Source organism: Pholcus phalangioides, unplaced genomic scaffold (assembly GCF_987345545.1).
Source record: "Pholcus phalangioides strain wild (caught in Gottingen) unplaced genomic scaffold, Ppha-v1.0 ptg000001l_1, whole genome shotgun sequence".
NCBI lineage: Eukaryota > Metazoa > Arthropoda > Arachnida > Araneae > Pholcidae > Pholcus > Pholcus phalangioides.
This window is the reverse complement of record NW_028301594.1, coordinates 5,238,815-5,259,269: the sequence shown is the minus strand read 5'-3', so window position 1 is coordinate 5,259,269 and position 20,455 is coordinate 5,238,815. Positions and strand designations below refer to the sequence as shown.

General features: G+C 38.0%; 1 protein-coding gene across 2 annotated transcripts in view; it reads right to left on the bottom strand.

The window, feature by feature from the left end:
• spir (spire type actin nucleation factor) overlaps window positions 1-20,455 on the bottom strand; it is a 148,650-nt gene that overhangs the window by 18,170 nt on the left and 110,025 nt on the right. For both annotated transcript variants that reach the window (XM_089241630.1, XM_089241552.1), the window contains exons 2-6: window positions 14,959-14,996; window positions 5,507-5,824; window positions 3,784-3,909; window positions 3,510-3,581; window positions 2,157-2,318 (exon numbers count right to left, since the gene is read on the bottom strand). In XM_089241630.1, coding sequence (XP_089097756.1) covers window positions 2,157-2,318; window positions 3,510-3,581; window positions 3,784-3,909; window positions 5,507-5,824; window positions 14,959-14,996 — 716 coding nt within the window. The remainder of the gene's footprint in view (window positions 1-2,156; window positions 2,319-3,509; window positions 3,582-3,783; window positions 3,910-5,506; window positions 5,825-14,958; window positions 14,997-20,455) is intronic.

Genomic DNA, 20,455 nt, shown 5'->3' with positions numbered 1-20,455 from the left:
ATAACTTGTTCTAGAGAAAAAAATTAAAATTATTCTTGTTATTAAAAAGAATAAAGTCATCAATTTGCTCAAGTCTTTTACAAGAAAAACTGCCATCTTTAGCTTTATCGTGTACTAGCTGTTACCCGCGGCTTTGCTCACATGGATTTGGTAATCTGAAAATTACTTAGTGACGATCCCCCCATATAATATTTGAACCCTTCATGATTCCCCTTGGGGGGGGGGGGATGAATTTTCAGAAATTCTGTCTTAGTGGGTGTCTACATAATTAAGTATAATACTGACCAAATTTCATATTTTTGTCTTTAGCGATTTTGGCTCAGTGATGATTTCCTCCATATAACATTTGAACATCCCCCAAATATATATATATTTTGGAGGATTTTGGTTTATAACCAAAATATCATTCGCTTACACTAGAAAAATGTCCAAAACCAGCCCCATTCACACGTCACCCCATTCACATCAATGAAGATGAATGATCATGAAGAAGAATGATCCCAAATCCCTGTTTCGCAAGCCAAGTGCTACCATTTGTTGGATCTCTATACAGAAGAATTTTTCTCAATACTCACTACTCGTATGTTTGACCCTTAACTGGCCTGGTAGGGTCATTTCATACCCAACTTATTGCTCATCTTGCCTCCCCTTGAGAAAGAAATGCATCTGGTCCTTTCATCAGTACCTTGCAAGCTGGTTATACATGCTTGATAAATTTGACACTCTCTTGCTTTTTCTTTCCTTTATATCGTTGGTCAAAGTTTCTGTGGGGTACAAAATGATTCCTCCCCTCACTACTTGCGTAAAGCTTTTTGAAATGTAATCTTGGAAGAGCGTCAGTTATCTCAATAATGATTTTAAATTTACTGAGAAACATTGGATATCCGAGGTTCAACATGAGGACAGTGCTGTTAGTGAATCGTATGTAAGATCTGTGTGCATGCCTGTAGCCAGAAATTTTGTTTGGAGGGTACCAAAGTGATAGAACAATAGATTTGTTCTACCATCTCTTTTCCCTTTTTTCAGTCATTTTCTCATATTTTGGGGGTGGTCCAGATCCCTGAGCCCCCCCTCTCACCATGGCTTTGTTTGTGTGATCAACATATCATGGGGTTGTTTTGCAAAGACTGTGTTTCTAACTTCGAATATGACTAAATTTGGTACTAGTGAAAATATGGTAAATACTATTTGAATTTATGAATTTCTTTTTCTGAACATATTTTAAACATATCTCTTCATTTTTTAATTATAAAAATTGCGTTCAAAAAATTTGATACATAATTTTAAAAAAATTACAAAAAAAGCCATTTCTTTCAAACACAAAAGATCATTTTGAAAAAATAATTAAATATTGAAAAATTACTTAGGGACTTAATCGATGAATGAAATCACGTATAAAAACCCATTGATTTTATGAAGACTCTTTTTGTTGATTTTTAAATGCATTAACATCTGCTGGGTCAAAATGGCACCACGATGCCAGTTGCACCAGAATTTTCACAATGCCAGTTAAGGGGTTAAGGAAGGGGGACGTAAGTGCTTATTTTTTAATGTCAGTCTGAAATAAATGATAAAAATTAAAATGAATAATCATGTTTGATCAAATTAGAGTGGTTTTGATTTGAAACTGATATTTCACAGTGGTGTAAAATTATGATAATGAGAGTCAACCTTTTAGTGCACTTAACCCTTACAGCAGCAACGATGAGATATCTTGTCTCCAATTCTTTGGCTCCTTAAAACCCTCTAATTTTGGCAATCAGTCATCTGCCAGTGGGTGGAATCAGCTGTTGTTAAAAGTTTGATAACAGAAGGAGAGAGAGAATGTTTTTCCTTTCGGTTTGAGATAGTATAGGATTATGTGTGCAGCATAAATAACAGAAAATGATAGAGTTTTTCTTTTCATTGTTTTCAATGTTGGGGGAAAAGTATTTATCAGCTCACGCAAGTGGCAATTTCTAGAAGGTCTAGCGATTTCCACTGAGCCATCATAATTTGGATCGGAAAAATTTTAAAAACCGCTTAAAGGGTTAACAGAATCAAATAGGTTTAATATTCATATTTGAAAAATAAATAAGAGGGAATTAGAAATATTTGTATTTGTTGCATAATTTTTCTTGTCAATCCGACTAAAGATTTTTTTTCTAGTCTCTTACCATAACCTGTCTGAGTTTATAACGTCTGGAACGAATATCGTCAAGCAACATTTCATACGGTGTAAGCTCATATTCAATGGGGTGGGCGAAATGCGCAGGATCGACCTTCTTTAGTTTTACTCCTTGCCTCAGTTGCTGAATGACTTGCATCCATAACCTTGCCTGCATATTTGAGAGAGAGAAAAAAATATTTTAATACATTCATGAAATATATCATAAACATACATTGACTTTGAATGCACAGTAGTTAAATTTCCATTACTGAAATTAGCGATACTTCAATCATAAGCATATAGTGAGAAGCATGGGGGGCAGTGTCCCCTCTCAAAATGATCAAAAAGTTGAAAGAAAAGTTGCAATATATTAAAAAAGAGACTTTTATATACCGTTTTAATCTATTTTTGTTGAGTTGAAGGGTGGTAACAAAATTTCTCGTATCAAGGCCACAGAACGTCTTTCTTTAAAGGGCCCATTGCAATGTTAAGATGGTTCTAGATCAAGGGTATTCAACCTTTATGAGAGTGCAGGCCGCTTCATTGATTTTAAAACGTCTCATGGGCCACTTAATTGACTGGTCTGGAACAGCTCAGCCATTCACTTGTGATCTGTAAATGTGCAGCAGGCCACTCGAAAGATGTGGAACTGTGCTGGGGCCACTTAAAAGATGTGGAACTGTGCTGCAGGACACTTAAGTGAACGCAAATGTGCCATGGGTCATTCAAGTGATCTGGGAATGTGTCGTGGGTCACTTGAGAGATCTCTGGAGCTGCACCTCGGGTCACTTAAGGGAATCTTTAAATGTACAGCATGTCACTCAAGTGATCTGTGAGTGTGCCATACGTCACTCATGCGGTTTGGGAATATGTCACAGGCTAATCAAATGATGTGGAAACTGCACCCTGGATCACAGTGATTTGTAAATGTGGCGATAAGTTGATTTTTACAAAACTAGGTTCGACGTCACGGGCTATATCAGATGTGACTACGAGGACCACATTTGACCCGTGAACCGCATGTATGCCCTAGATGTAGTAGTAACAGTTATATTAAAATGGTCTAATGTAAAGGACCTCCATATAAGCTAAATTTTCAGGTCAGGAAAGTACTCTCTTGTCTGCCATTTCACCTCTATTATTGAGCCACCTTTCTGAAAGAAAAAAGTCGGTTTTTGGAGTATAGTGAAGGGTAACTCCCTTATATAGGGTTTCACTTTAATTCTCTTTAAAGACCCCTGTGTAGCATAGGCAATATTTTGGCCATTTTATTTTTTATCATTGGGAAACAGATGTACCGGAAGAAAGAGATATCTCATTCAATAATTTTTTTAATTCATAATATTGAGCATTTTCTTACCCAGTCTTGTATTCTCAGTTTTTCTAGCGTACCACTGTCCGTCTCCTCTTCAGCAGCGGCATCTAATAAAGCCTGAATGAGACAAAACATAGTCATTCAGAAGTAAAGTATAATATTTGAATGTTTTATGAAGTAATAAACAAAGAAAATTTAGAGCTTACGAACAGTAGGAACATATTAAATACACCATCTCCAAGATGAAACACCAATAAGTAACAGCTATATCATTAGGCAATGGAAAGTAGAGGAACTTGCCTTTTTGTAATCAACTAACCTTAGTTCCATTGGAAATATTTTCTAGGAATGTAGAAAGCTCCAACGCCTCTGCGACAAGTGCTCTGCAAACTGCCTTGAAATGACAATCTGCTTGACCAGGGCAGGACAAGTGACGAGCACATATCTGGGAAAGAAAAAACGACATATTACAGGAAATACAGGTAAAAGACTTTAATGGCTGAATTGAACTTTGTTCATGCCAGCGCCCCACAGAAGGCTTTTATATAATCTATATTGATTTCCTAGTGAATAAAAAGTAGTGAAGTAAACATGTATTCTTTTGGGACTACATAGGAATTTTACAACGTCAAAAAGAGAAAAAAAGCCATGTTAATTCTGCAGAAATCCAGGTATAATCATCCACAACCCAGGGCTAACACCATTGAGGTACTTTGTCACCACCTTACCCCAAAGATGTGAGCTGCGTTTGAATTTTGCTTGTCAAATCTAACAGTGTGCAGTGCTTTTCTAGCATTCAGGAGGTGCTGCCATTCATCTTAAATGATAAATTGGCTATTAACTGAATATTTTCATTGGTGCAATTTCAATATTTTTGTCTATTGTTTGCTGTGGTGAGATTTTTTTGAGGAGAGATTGGTTCTAAAATATAGGATAGAGCTATGTCAGTCTTATGCAACATAGTGAACATATGCACACAATACATGGCGACCTCATATCTGCAAGAGAACTACTCATAATGTAATAAGAATTTAGTGTAAATAATTAAATATCTTTTGAGGAAGTTGAAGAAGAATAAGCTCCAACTTTTGATGGCTCAAAATTGAAATTGAAAACCCCCAATCATTTTCTTTGGAACTAAAGGCCCCTTGAAGGAGGGTCACATGTAGTTCACCCAATCGGACTTAGGTAGGCTCCTTTGTAGGTTCTGAAAAAGTGATATGGAGTTTTAAATTTTATTTTTAAGCCATCAAACGAAGCTTACCTAGGACAAAAGTAGACTGAGGACATTATTGCATTTTTTACTTAGAGATTTAACCACTTAACGCACAGGGGTGAGATATCTCGGCCATAATTGGATGGAAGAAATACATTTGAGTTCTTTTTTTCCTCCTTTTGAGATTTTTCACTGGTTTCCTTGTAAACATTTAGTGTGGTGGCACATTTAGAGATCCCTCAAGAAAGCAAAGTGTAGCAAAGTTTTAGACCACATAATCGGCCCCAGCGCAGTTCTACACCACTCAAGTTACCTGTGGCGCATTCCCAGATTGCTTAAGTAATCCGCGGCATAATTACGGATCACTTGAATGACGCGCGGCACAGTTAAAGAGCACTTAAGCGGTCCGGACACATTATTCCCAGATCCCAGCCACAAACTAGCGAAAGGTTTTTCTCTTTTTTGGCACACCCAGTAAGAATATTTAATATTTTTTTATAAAGGGCGATTGATGACGTAAGCATCATTCAAACCCCCTCCCTCTTTGTCATCAAAAGTCAGCACAAACCCGGATTCCGCCCCCCCCCCCCGACACAATACTTGAATGACCCCTAAAAGAAAAAAAAATTGTTTTTCATAGAGAAAAAGTCATTGGGAAAGCCTGCTCCTCTCATCTCCCCCCCCCCCTCATTTTCTATATGATAACAATAATACCAATTTCGGAGATCTGTCTTTCATACTTCAACTGTACATCATCAAAATTTAAAGCCGTTTCCTGTAAGGGTTTATGTGTTTCATTATCTTCGCTTTTTTTTTTTTGCCTCACCTCCATGACTTTGACGAGGGTGAGACCGTTCTTCCGTTTGCGACCGTCGTCCGATTCGTCGTCGCTGTAACGAATCACCTCGTGGTCATCCTCCCCGGAGTCTTGCTCGATGCCCTCGTCGGCGTTCAGGGAACTGGACATGGAGTTGCAGTTCTCGTCATCCGACGCAGCCGAAGCATCCTTGTCCAGGGAGACGGACGTCGCAGAGGTCATGCGGTCGATCAGGCACTCCAGGGGAGGACTCAGCTTCCTCTCCTCGTCCTGACACAGGCCGTAGTCCAGGGCATTGAAAATTATCACTCCCAGAGACGAGACCAACTATCGGATCAAAAAAGACAACAAAGTTAAAAATGCACAAAGAATGCAAATTATTGGGCATTTACTAATCCATATGCATTGCATTGATACAAAGAATGAATTATCCTTGAATGTATGTATCCTATGAATGTATCTGTTACGGTAAATATAATAAATCCGATTATTATACATAATAAACCGGTAATTACGAATAACCACCGAGCATTTTGGTAATTTCGATACATTTCCCTAAATTTATCACTTTTACCGGCAATTACGTATAATACCCAAGCATCGCGTCATTGGTAAACATGATAAATCGTACTGTATGATATACGTACTTACTATACATGATAATTTAATCATGTACCATTAAATCGGGGTACGATCGGGAAATTTGGTATCATTATATCGGGGTCCTAACATATTCATCACTCATTTAGAATTTTTTCATATCGATCAAATTTAGCAATTATACTAGGATATTTATTATGCATAATCACAGATAGAGGTGATAAATTTCAAGTATTTATCAAGTTCACCAACGACACTGGGTTATTATGCATAATCGCCGGAAAAACCAGTAACGTTTTCAGGCCAACGATGCTTGGGTAATATGCATAATCTCCGGTAAAAAGTGATAATTTTTTTAGTATTTACCAAATTTACCAACGACGCTTATGTATTATGCATATTCCCCGGTAAAAAGCGATGAATTTATCAAACCAAGACGATTGATAAGCATGCAAAATTTCCAGTTGTTACGTAAAATAACAGATTTATCACATTTACTTTAACATATCCATTCTTCGTTAATAGCATAGTTATTCAGAAATTAGTTGCTTTAAAAGAAAGTGCGGTTGTAGAATTTAATGCGTATACATACAAAAACTATTTTCGTATCCGAAACGAATCTCTCGTAACGCGCATTCCTAGAAAGACGAATTTTTTCTGAAGAAGCGCTCGTGTTTTTCTCATGTTTTGACATTACACATAAGAGGGGGGGGGGGGGAAAGCAAATACAATTTTATTTATGAATACATATAATAGTATTGCAGTGCACATATTTGTGGAAAAAAATAATGTTTATGCACGTAGATATCCAAATTCTCTGCGCGAGACGAAAAAAAGAAGAGGGAACACTAGGAACAATCGCGATTATGCTAAAACAATAAATTACAAGTGATACTCTGGTTGCCGTACAGGCCTACATTTCGCGACGTCTTCCAAGTGTCTGCCACGGTGTCGTAAGCAACACATAAGATAATTTATAGCACAATGTCTGTCTCCAAGGGAATTCCCATCTCTAGCCGTGTTTTTGTACGACGCCATCTTCCGAACTTCACAGCACTATAATATACAGAGCTTACATATTCCAAGACGAACTATTTTGAGCAAATTTGGGCCCAAGCATATCTTCATTTTTCACTTGTGAAAAAAAACAAACACAATGTTGTTGAAAGTTCTGTTGAGTTGAAGTAGCGGCGCCAGTGATGGTAACCTCGTCAAGCAAAATTTCCCTTTTGACTAAATTTTTCCCACACATTCCGAAGTTTTTGCTGCCATCTATCGGTGGAGATATGTAGTCTATATGTAGTAGTGTTTTCTAGTATTTTACACTAGAAAAGCATTGTTTGACATTTATATATTTTTTTTCAACAGAAATTCTTTTGTTTGACCAAATTTCAAAATTTCCCACAAACGCCAAGAAATTTCCCATATGGACCAATTTTGGCCAATTTTTCCCACGAATATGGGAAATTTCCCACGAGTTACCATCACTGAGGCGCTCAACCAGGGCAAGACAAATCTATTGTCCGAGTATAGATGTGAGAATATTCTCTGGAAGGACTACTATTATAAATAACTGGAAAATATTCTCATCAAGGAGAATATTCAAGAATATTCACTGGAAGGACTACTATATATATATATATATATAGTAATATTCTGGAGGATATTTTCCAGAAGGATTACTATCATAAATATTACTTGGAGAATATTCTCAACTTATTTATAATATTCCTTCCAGAGAAATTTTTGAATATTCTCCTCAATGAGAATATTCTCCAGTTATATATAATAGCAATTCAGTGAATATATTCTCTAGAATATTTGTAATAACATGCATTATAATAAATAGTCTCTATAAATAACGAGAATATTCTCATTGAAGAGAATATTTAAAAATTTCTCTGGCAGTACTATCAAAAATAACTTGAGAATAATTCTTATTATTTTAGATACGAATATTCTCCAGTAATTTATAATAGTAATTCTTATAATAGTCTGCCCTATTTCTCTTCCTGTCAAGAAGACAGGGAATATTGACGTTTGTGGCCCTGAATATTAAACATTAAAAGAAGGAACATTAAACCAACATGGCTGAATTGCACACCTTGCAAAGAAATATGAGTGATACAAAATTTAAGTGTATGTACATTGAAGAAAATAAGTTCTGCATCTTCTTAGAATGAAGGTGATAAGAATAGCTCCCTTTATCGACCAACTTTGGTTTTAGTCTTTGCTGTGAACTAATTTCTGAAAATTAATCTAATTTTAAAATAACTTTTTAAGCTTTTTAATCTTGAAGTTTCTAAATTCTTCATAACCAGACTTTTAAAACCTCTCATCATAACCAAGAGAATATTCTCGAACTAAAAGTTGTCATTATGAGGTGATTATGCCAAAAAATGTTGCGTTTTAAATGTTTCAATCTCGAGGAACCATAATGGATAGGCCACCTATATAGTTCACCATTCATTTGATAGGGGGCCTATCGAATGGACACTAAAATAACTTTCATAATTTTTTGAATAAAGTTACGTATTGGTTTCAAATCTTAGTATGAAAACGAACAAAATGTTATAACAACAAATACTCCGGTGTGAATTTCATGCGCCAAAGTACCAGTAAATTTCCCCAGCGATGGATTTTCCGTTCGGTGAATTGTTGTCGGTGAATTTCCCGAACACGCCAGGATTTTGTGCCAATAGGTCACCAATATCCATTGCCACACGCACACATAATTCGACACTGTAATGCCTTCTGAAATTTTTTTTTCAAGACGTAAAGTTCAATATTTATATATTATACATAGCCCAGTAAACAGGTTGTTAGGGCTCTAATCGGGGGGGGGGGGCGGGTGTCAGTCATATTTCTTTCCACATTAGCAAATTACTAAGAAATCAACAATATACGGGGCCCGATACAATCTTGACCAGCGTGGCCACTAAAAACCTGGGCATGAACCTTCGTTCAAGGGCTTTGTCTTTTAGTTAGAGTGCTCATCTATTACACACACAAAAAATTTCACGCGATCGAAATAACCGAAAGTGACATTTTTCGATTAATCATTACGAAAGCAATCAAAAAAAGTATATTCAGGGGATATTGGCACATGAAAAAAAAAAATCACAGCATTAGTCATAGCACAATGATTAAGTTCTTACAGGTGGGCAGGTGAAAGAGGATAGCGTAGGTCTCTCTCCATCCAATATCACAATAAACCGCAGATAAGACGCTGCGTATAGTTGCGAAACCCAACCCAGAAAACGTTCAACAGGTGAACGTGTTAGGTTAGAATAACGGCCTATGAGCGTATAATAATAATGATATTGGGCGTACGAACGCCCCCGGAATCTTTCCTGGCAGGTTCCAACGACCGGCAGACCGACCACCGTGGGATGGTACTTCAAGTGACAGATAGTCAAGATGCAGGAAGTGGGGGGGGGAGTCCAAAAGACGTCGTAGGCATTTCAGCGAGCAACAGGTCGCCAACCACATTTTAAAAAAAGGGTGTATAAACTTGTATCTCGAGCAATATTGTATATAATGCATCCTTTTATACGTATCAAAAAGTTCCCAGACTCAGAAAATATATTTGAATAAATCTAATTAATCACTGGAAAATTTCCACACAAGACTATCACCTTGCTCACGTTTCTGGAGCATTCATAGGGTTAATCAATTACCCTGGAGAATGATTTTTCTGTAACGTACCTGAGATTGCAATGTTTTGCATGCTAAGAACACAGTCAAATCTACTACCCTGTAGGGATGGATAAATGTATTGCCCGGGCATATTTTATTTCTTTTTTGGCCCGATGCGGGCAAATACAAAAAAAATTTCTCATTGACGATGATGCAAATGTTATTGCACAAACGAGTGAAATTCCACAGAAATGCTTTCTTTGGCAGTCATGACGCAAATGTACAGTAAACGTATTGATCAATAATGTCCTAATATTTAACAACCCGGTGCGGTCATCAGTGCCGTCTTAACGCATGGGCCCTCAGAAAAATGAGAAGTAGTTGAATTTTTCAAGAATTTGCTGGGTAGGGCCTCAGAAAAATCACTTGGTCCGAGGGCCTATGATACTCTTAAGACGCCTCTGGCGGTCACACACACATGGACCCTCATATACTGCAACTGAGCTATTCTAAATAATGGGAACCTCACATCCGGCGAAGTATATGGTGATGATATTCGTGGAAGAAGAGAATACACTTTTTAGTTTGCATAAAGATGTAAAAATATATTTTTACAAAAATTTTATGGCCCTATTATACAGTATATAAAGTGTCTAAAAAAATTCTACGATTGATTCTAAAATTGCGGAATATATTAATCGCATTACTCCTCTACACAAATATATTCATCACAAAAATATAGAACTTTTGCTTCCACCTATCAAATGAAAACTAAACTGTTATAATTTTTTGAGTTACTTGTTGTTTTCAAACCGGTATGTACTACGAAAACGAACAAAATGTGTTACACAACGTAATACTCTATACAGTGACGCCTTAATGCATGGGCGTACCTGGACACGACCCGGGGGCCTCAAGAGAAGAGGGGCCTCGGAAAAACGAGTAGTTGAATTTTTCAAGAATTGGTCAGGTAGGGCCTCAGACAAATCACTTGGCCTGGGAGCCCATGATGCTCTCAATACGGCTCTGACCCCATGTTACTAATTTTATTCTGCATACCGGTGTGAATTTCATGCACGCAAATTACGGTTAATATACTTTTATGCGTACCATCTAATGACTCTTTTGTACCCATGAAAAAAATAGGGTAACCGCTATTTTGGTACTTAATTTTCGGTAAGTAGCATAAAAATAAAAATATGTATAGTTTTATGCCACATGTTGTACATTTTAATTCCACACACATCGGTTTAAAACCAACAATCATTTAATTTTAAAAACAGATGGTTTTGTTTTTATTCGATAGGTGACAACAGGGTCCTAAGCTTTCGCAATTTCTCTTATTCAGCGGTTCTCAACCGGTGCTCCGTGGAACCCTTGGGGCTCCTTGTGCACTCTCCAAGGGCTCCGCGGCCTCTTGTGGAAGATAGATAAAAACGATAAAAACAGAAAAATTAAAAAAATTATAATTGTGAATATTTTTAAATAGTAAAAATAAATCAGTAACTTCGATGAATAATTAAATAATGGGCCTATGGGGCTCCGCCATAGAATTTTTTGCTAAAAAGGGCTCCGCGAGTCAAAAAAGGTTGAGAACTGCTGCTCTTATTTATAATAACAGAGTGTAAATATGAAATGTAAGTCAGAAAGTTAGCAAAATTTCCTCATATTTTATTTCACCAATTAGCAAATTATTTTTCCCGTTTGGTCCCAGGATTAGTTGTTTTCCCAGTCGCATGATACCCTGTAATTTTCAGTTTTATTTTTAAAACAAAAAAAAAATGTTTGCATGAAAAATTTACATGATTTAAAAATCATGTAATATTTTTACATCTGTATGCAAACTAGGAAGTCTTTTCCTCTCCTTCCATAAATACCCCATCACGATATACTACTTCGCTGGAAGTGGGATTTCCCGTTTTCCAGAACGGCCCAATTGTAGCATATGCCATGACAGCACCAGGCTACTAAAAGTAGGACCGCGAAAATCGATCAAAATAAGTTTACTGCACATTTGCATCATGGCTGCCAAAGAAAATATTTCTGTGGAATTTCACGCACGTGTGTAAGAACACCTGTATCATCGTCAATGAGAAAATGAAATTTAAAAAAAAAGGAAGTGTTTTAACTTTTTTGATATATGCCCGAGTCGGGCATGCATATCAGAAAAAAATACATGCCCCGGGCATGTCAGACAATAGATTCGTCTAGCCCTGAGACAGATCAACGCTACCCATTGTTGACATTCTGAATTTTTCCAAAAAAAAAAACAAAAAAAAACTAACAATCAACCAACCACCGGATTCATTGACGTTGATGAAAGTGCAAACAGCATGCATACTCGTACTTAATTCGCTCAATTATGAACATTTTAAAAAGTATCGAGAACTTTTGGGTCCGTCTTCTATCAATAAGCATCGATGATCAAACAGACGCAGCACAAACCGGGCCACCAGAAATTGAGCCCAGAAATTTTCGTAAACAGGCAGCTTTAGATATTTTTGAGAGAGAAGGGAATGAATGGTTCGAAGATTCTTACCATTGTTATCGTCTCTCATTCATATTTTCCTCATCAGAATGAACATTGACCTTGACTTACAATAAACCGAAACTTCATTAAGCTAATATCAGACACAATCTATCATACAGACACACATTGATAATAAACGTTCTTGAAATTCCTTTCCACCGTCAATAAGTTCATAGAACTCTGAAACTGGAGCTTTTAAAAAAAGAAACTGTGAGGATAGGACGAAGTTTTAAATGTGAATTCGAAGGCAAGGGACGATTAGCATCAAGAAGCAATCAAAGGAGGGTATTAAGGGGTGCGAAAAGAGGGAGAAAAGTGGTTTCCTGCCACTTTTTCCTAAAAGTTCGTATCTAAGAACGATCACGCCATGCGTGGAAATCCCTCCCGAAAGCAACCATCATCTCATGATGATGATAATAACAACAATGAAAGGTGACGTGGTCACGGTTGCGATGCTCTGCTGAAAGAAGTTTTTTTTCCCCCCAAAAAAGAAAAAAAAGAGTAGCATTTTTTGCCACCATTGCCCCCCTGTCCCACTTCTCGCATTGCTCATTGATGATGTTGCTAAGTATTTCAAGGTCGAATGTACATCACGAGGCATCAACCATCCCGAAAAAAAAAAGTGGTCTCGTGGGACGGATCTACTTTCAGAGGTAATGCTGCGAATAATACATACTGAAGTAAAAAATGTTAATATATACAACGGTGTGTGTGTGTGTTTTATATAAGCAAAACTTTACACGAGGACCACCACTTGGTCAACCGAGGGAACAATGGACACTCTGGGACATGCCGTAGCAGAAATTAGAATGGAAATATAGTGAGCAGCTTTATGTTTTTGAAACACTCCCTTTCCCAGTCCTCTTTGCAACACAAACAAGTTCAGGGATTGCCTTCAGGAAACCCATGCTTCAGAGAAAAAGAAGCCACTCGAGTACAGTAAAACCACTCTTAATGGATACCCCTCTTTTATGGCCAAATGATAATTTCCTTGGTATAATAAAGGTATGAGTTTCAAATCTCTGATTACCGTCCCTGTTTTACGGACGAATTTTTTTGTCCCTCCGGTGTCCGCAAAAGAAAGGTTTTAATGTACATCCACCGAGCATGGACACCGAAATAAAACTTGCTGTATCGACATGCAGGGCCGCAGCCGGATATTGTTTGCCCAGTACCTGTGGCACCAGACCCACCTGCTTGTACCTGTGGCACCAGACCCACCTGCTTGTACCTGTGGCACCAGACGACCACCGATAGACAACGACTTCATTTCCAACCCATCTCTTTAATGGCAGTAAATTGCAGTATAGCGATATGGCCAGAGTCGGTGTTTGGTGAAGTAGACCCACCCTCTTCCCCCAGTTGCGGACCTGCTAAGTTTAACATAACTGAATCCCCTTACCCCCCCCCCCCAAACTTTCTGTATTTTCTTTCTCAAACCGGCATCTCCTTATCTGAGCCTACGGGATCGGGCCCAAGGCTTCCAAATTATCGAAGACTTGAAGAGGAAGAGTACACAACTTCCGGCCCGCAAAAGTTTCTACCTGGCCCACTGAAGATGTTCGTAAAGAAAAAAAAAAATCCAATAAAACATTAATCCGATAAGTACATCAGTTTACGTACAGCGGGACATGTCTGTCTCACAGACTGAAAGAGTTGTTCATCCTTTGACCCAACAGGTATTCCGCCGAATCCCCCAGGGTTCTTAAAGAGCTTTTTCTAGGGTTTAGTGGTATCAAAAGCAGTGAAACTTTTCATTGCTGTTGCAATGAAATATGTACATTGAAAAGAAAAATTCATGTTAGTTAAGGTTTTCGTAGAACAGTTCGGTGATCACGAAGGGCTCCGCTAGAACCAAAACGTTGGAAACCTCTGATGTTAGAACAATGTTCCGTAATTTATCCTTTATTTGGTAACCCTTGGTCAAACCCCAAGGGAACGAAGGACTCCCTAGCTATTATAACTTCTCACGATATTTTCGCTCTAATTTCTGCGTTATTCCGAAAGACATTCTATGAACCCCCCCCCCCCAGACAAATTTTTGCGGATTAAAAACTGTTATTTAAAGATTCTTGTGAGCGGTAGCCCAGGTCGATAAGAAACTCGCCTAAAGTTAGCAGAAAATGCTTAGAGGTGTCACGAGATCGATACCCGGTTCGTTTTTGTCAGAAACTTTCCTGACACCGAGATACAACAGAAGCGACAACGCGACCACAGAGATCAAGATTGCTACCACAGGGGTCTCACACCGCGGGCTTAGCGCACCACCCTCTCGGTGAGTATAAAAAAAAAAGCTGCCGTTCAGAATCTGCGATAAATTGTAGGTCTCGGTCTAATTAGCCCTCACGTGCAGAAAATGGCCGCGGTGCGACAAAAACGATCAAAGATTGTTGTATTTCAAATTAACCAGGATATAGTTAATTTTTCAAAAATCAGGAATTCCCGAAATTTTTACGCTCACGGCACCCTTGAGAATTTAAAATATCTCTCTCGGCACTCCTGCTCGATTACGAGACACTTCATTCGACAAGAGAAAGTATCACGATTCATCCTGGTCACATGGTCAATATTATTTTCATGCCTACCATATTTCGCGGGACTCCTAACTGAACTCACGGCACCCCGTTTGGGAATAAAGGGTTTAAATAATGAAAACAAAACCGTATGATAAGAGAAAAAAATCTGAACTTACCATGTATTCTGAGGAGGCGAGTTTCCGATTGATACCATCTGGAAAAGGAAAATAAAAAAAAAAATAATTTAGTAGTATATTGAGACAATATCTCCAGTGCTTTATAAAATTTAACATCACACCAATTATTTTTTTTCGTCAACGAGGCCTAAGTCGAAACCCGACTTGAAGGGGGGCCCTCGGCAAAGCCATGAAAACTATCGTAAAACGGGTCTTACGGCCCTATACGACTAAGATCATAAGTGTTAGGTTAGTTATCGAGAGAATAGGTTTACGTATTTTTTAAATATGGTAAATTGGAATTTACCCTGGGCAAATGCCCCACTTGCCCAAGCGAAAATTTGGCCTAGTTAGATCACGACCATGCTGTGCATATAAGACCAATTTATTTATTTCTTTTCACGCGACTGGTACCGTCTTAACGCATGGGCCCAGTCGGGCTTGGCCCCGAGACCTCATAATAATGAGATCTGGATACAATTTTCAAGAGTAAGTACAATTTGTATGTAAATTAGCTGGCAGGTATTTCTAGCCATGTAGAAGGGGACCTCAGAAAAATCACTTTTCCCCAGGAGCATATCATGCTCTTAAGTCTCTACATGCGGCAGCACATCGCACAACTCCTTTAAAATATGATCAAATAGTTTATTGAACGATTATGACTTGAAAAAAAATTGTGATTTCATGTATTTTTTTCATAAATACAAGAATGGATAAAATATTCGGAAGCTCTGGTAATGCGTGCGTATGAATACATAAGATGAGCCAAAAGAATCGTTTTTGACTGTTTCTATGCGTTTGGGAATTACTGATATACGAGCAAAAAAATGCATGTTTTTTTGTAAAAGTCGACCATGAAAAAAGTGCTCGTTATGAGCGACTGGCCACAATTAAAACAATCAAGAGCGTCGCGATCGGCGAGAAAGTCCAACTTTCACCCTCTGAACCCAACCATGCTAAAATCCTGTTTTCAGGCCTCACCGATCTCTCTCCACGTTTCTTTCTTTTCACCTGGAGGGGACGAAAAACGAAATAATTCGGAAAAAACCGAGAGAACAGACCGTGAAAATGATTTTCAGTTTTATAAAAAAACCTCAATAAAGAATGTTAAATTATACACGTATGATTTCTCGGAAATGACAGCATGTGGTTAAGGAATTTCAAAGCGTTGTTTAGGCTGAAAATGGCCAACACTGTCTTTTGGATCACTCTATGAACATGAAAATGTCGGGGAACAAAGATACCTAGTGCTCTGAACATTAATTTGATGACGTCACTTTAAATTGTATTTTGGATGTTCAAAAGGGCACAACAATACTTCACAAATATTATCTTCAACAATGCTCTTCAAACATTGTCTTAAACAATGATTTTTGAATGTTCTTGACAGAATTATCTTCAGTTTTTCGAGGAGAATGCCTGTTTGAATGTTCTCTATAGAAATGCTCCCTCTCTCATAACGTTCTAAACCAGCGTTTCTCAACCACTGGGCTCTGATATCATTCACACCGGGCCGCGAGTGATTAACCGTTTCATTTTTCATCATTCATTTTCCGTTGGTCATGTGTTTGACCGGGCCTTCGACTCGCAAAAATGAAGGAAACCCGGCCGCGGGATTGAAAAGGTTGAGAACAACAGTCATCTTCGAACCATGCTTTCAGCACCAATGCTTGCCAAATAAGACTCTTCGAACATTTTCCTCAACAATGCAAAAATCGCTCTTCAAATATGATCTCCAACAATGCTCTTCAAATATGATCTCCAACAATGCTCTTCAAATATTATCATCAACAATACTCTTCAAATATTATCATCAACAATGCTCTTCAAATATTATCATCAACAATGCTCTTCAAATATTATCATCAACAATGCTCTTCAAATATTATCATCAACAATGCTCTTCAAATATTATCATCAACAATGCTCTTCAAATGATGTTCTTGACAAGGCTCTTCAAATATTATCGCCAACAATGCTCTTCAAATGTTATCGTCAACAATGCTCTTCAAATGTTATCGTCAACAATGCTCTTCAAATGTTATCGTCAACAATGCTCTTCAAATGTTATCGTCAACAATGCTCTTCAAATGTTATCGTCAACAATGCTCTTCAAATGTTATCGTCAACAATGCTCTTCAAATGTTATCGTCAACAATGCTCTTCAAATGTTATCGTCAACAATGCTCTTCAAATGATGTTCTTGACAACAAGGCTCTTCAAATGACGTTCTTGACAACAAGGCTCTTCAAATGATGTTCTTGACAACAAGGCTCTTCAAATGATGTTCTTGACAACAAGGCTCTTCAAATATTGTAGTCAACGATGTATCTCAAATATTGTGGTAAACAATGCTCTTCAAATAGTCTATTAAACAATACTTATGTGATGCAATATATAACAATGCTTTCCAAATACTGTCAACATTTGATCTTTAAATGATGCTCTCTACAAATATTATCATCAACAATGCTCTACAAATATTGCCGTTAACAATGCTCTCTAAATGATGATCTCAACAAATTTGCTTTCCGAATGATGCTCTCAACAAATTTGCTTTTCGACGAAAATTTTTTCAGGAGCATTATTTGGAAAGTAATGTTTTAAGGTTAAAGTAACCGAAAATAAATTGAAAAAAATTAATTCACGGTACAGTATCACTTTCGAAGATCTTTCCTTTTAGCGTACATTATAAAATTTGGAAAAAAAATTGGATTGAAAATCCTTTTCCCAGTTGGCTGTCGATAATGATGCTTTCAGAGAGAAATGTTCTTTGATTTTCGGGGGGGGGGGGGGAGGGGGAACTTGTAGAAATAACCGCGAAAGTTACCACCAAAGCGTTACGTCATCTATGTATCTGATACGCTTAAAAAAATAACTAACGCAGTAATACTAGCACAGATTTTTCAATCACGCATCGTCAGAGATTCTTGTAGTGTAATGTAACTCATCCATGCTAATTTGAATTGATTTTAATTCCAATTTACAAACCGCTGACACTTTTCAAGGGGGGGGGGGGAGAAAGACAAAATGTTAACATCATGTTATGACACTGCAGTCAACGGAAAGATGTAAACACTACGCACTGACACTTGTTCTGTAACACGAGTGTCGAAGCTGGGCCCAGTTACAGTAAAAAAATAAATAAGCCAAAATTTTATAATTTGGGAAAAAAAACCACATTAGCTATCCCCTTTCACTAATATCGAGGATATCGCATCTCCAAACTTCGTTGAATCACGTGAAAAAAATTATTCATAATTTCAATTTCTTTTCGTAATCGATATCACTTCATATCGGAATTAATTTCGATTATTATAAGCTGCAAACGCGTGCGTGATGTTCGAGAAGAATACATTACATTAGATCGGCTTTCATTCACCTGATTAATATTCCCTGATGTGACATCATTATCGTCGGAAAATATTCATCAGAGATTTTATTTATCAGCACTTCTCTTTTGATGCCGATGCCACCGGGTAAAGAAAGGGCCAAAGGGCCTTGAAAAATGTTTTAAACATAAGACTATGTTTCCGGGTGTTCCTTGGGCCTTGCCCATGATGATGATTCACTCGTTGCGTGATGGAGGTTTGATTTTTTTTTTTTTTGCTGGTTTTTGATCTTGTCTAGTAATTCGACACGATCTTGTTTTCAATCATCGGACGTAGAATGATTTATCGCTTATTTATGTACTGACTATATTAGGCTCAACAAAGCATAAAAACTGAATCCAAACGCAATATTTTCTTCAGAAAATACGGGCAATCGAATATTTAATCAAAATTAAGCACTTTCAGAAATATTATATACTGTCGGCCCCCCGTATTCGCGGTTTTTTTTTTTTTAATGCACTCAGAAATCTTCATTCGTGTGTTTTGTTTACAAAACTTGAGCTTGCGTATGTTTAGGATGGGACAGTTTTGGATGGCTCGCTAATGGCATTACTGCCATTACTACAGCCGTGGCAGCTCCCAAGAGAGAAACAGTCACTTCGGGTTGGATTAACCTTTGGCCACAATGTGCGCCAAAGGACACAACCATTTCTACAGGGCCAACTGAAGAGACTATAAAAGACATTGTGACGTTAGCGAAACAGGTAGGTGGAGAAGGGTTCTATAATATGGATACAGAATTCGAACTTCTAATTAATAGCAATTCAGAGATATTGACCATTGACCAAGGAGGAATTTATGGAGTTTACTTCTCCCAAAACTGAAGCGGAAGAAGATGAAGATAAAGTAGTGGAAGACAAGTTCACCATGAATAACATAGCGGAAGGGTTTCGCACGTTCAAATCAGAAATATATTATTTTCATGGCATAGATCCCTCTATGGTAAGCTCTTCACGTATAGAAAAATTGGTAAAGGAAGCCTTGCCATCATATTCCAACATACTTGATGATAAGAAGAAGAAACGGCAAACAAAAATCACAATGTTATTTCAGAAAACCTCGCCAAAAATCGCTGCACCCTCTTTTACATTCCCTTATACCTCTGCGTTACTCTGCTCTTCTCATGCTGTTCAATAACGAGATATACAGGAAAAAACGATGGTTTCGATTATTCGCGGATTTCCCGTATTCACGGTCACGCCAGAAACATAACCCCCGCGAATCAGGAAGCCGACTGTACGCTATTTTTAGTATGATGGAAAAACCTAGCAATTAAAACAGGTATAGACATGAACAACACAAGAGTCCCAAGAGTCCCAAAGTGTTGCTCACAGACGAGTGGGATCTAAAATGTCGGGAGAAAAACATGGTTAATGGAAAAAAAACCGAACTGTGATGAATCAGCAGATTAGTTTTGCCATATCACACAGTGATTTTAACGCATACTAAAGCTGACAGGACCTGCAGCTCAGAGCAAAGATAGCACCATGGCAAATTGGTTCTGGTCAATCCCAAACCTAGCTGAAAGCGCCTGCGTCAATTCACATGCTTATTCTCATTGCAACGAATTTTCTTACAACGTGAATCCCGGATCGTGCCACAGTACACCGCATACCTTAGGGCGGACAGCTTCAAATCCGGGGGCTGTACCAGCACCTCCTAGAGATAGAAGGCCTCCGCACGGGTTGCCATAAACGCCATTCTGACTACCTAGCAAGTTTGCCACATTTCGAAACACCGCATCCTATTTCGTTTCTTCTTATTTTGGCGTAGGATCTTCCTGATTGACTCATAACTATTGTATACCAACGCTGAGTTGGCCTCTGGCTACGTCATGAAACGTCACGCGATGGGCGATTTCATTTATCGTATTTCGATAAAAAGGTCGCAGGGAAAAGGAGCAGGCTGGTATTTTCCGTTGGCGTCTTTTGCGCTATTTTAGTGAGTTTTTTACCCCCTTTTTTTCCCTCCTTGGAACCCTCCCTTCGTGCATCGAGGTCAGAGGCCAACTCAGTATGGGCATACAATACGGCATAGTGATTGGATACGGAGCATAGAAATCGCCAATTCTGAGCCCGATCATTCCTTTTCCGCACAACGATGAT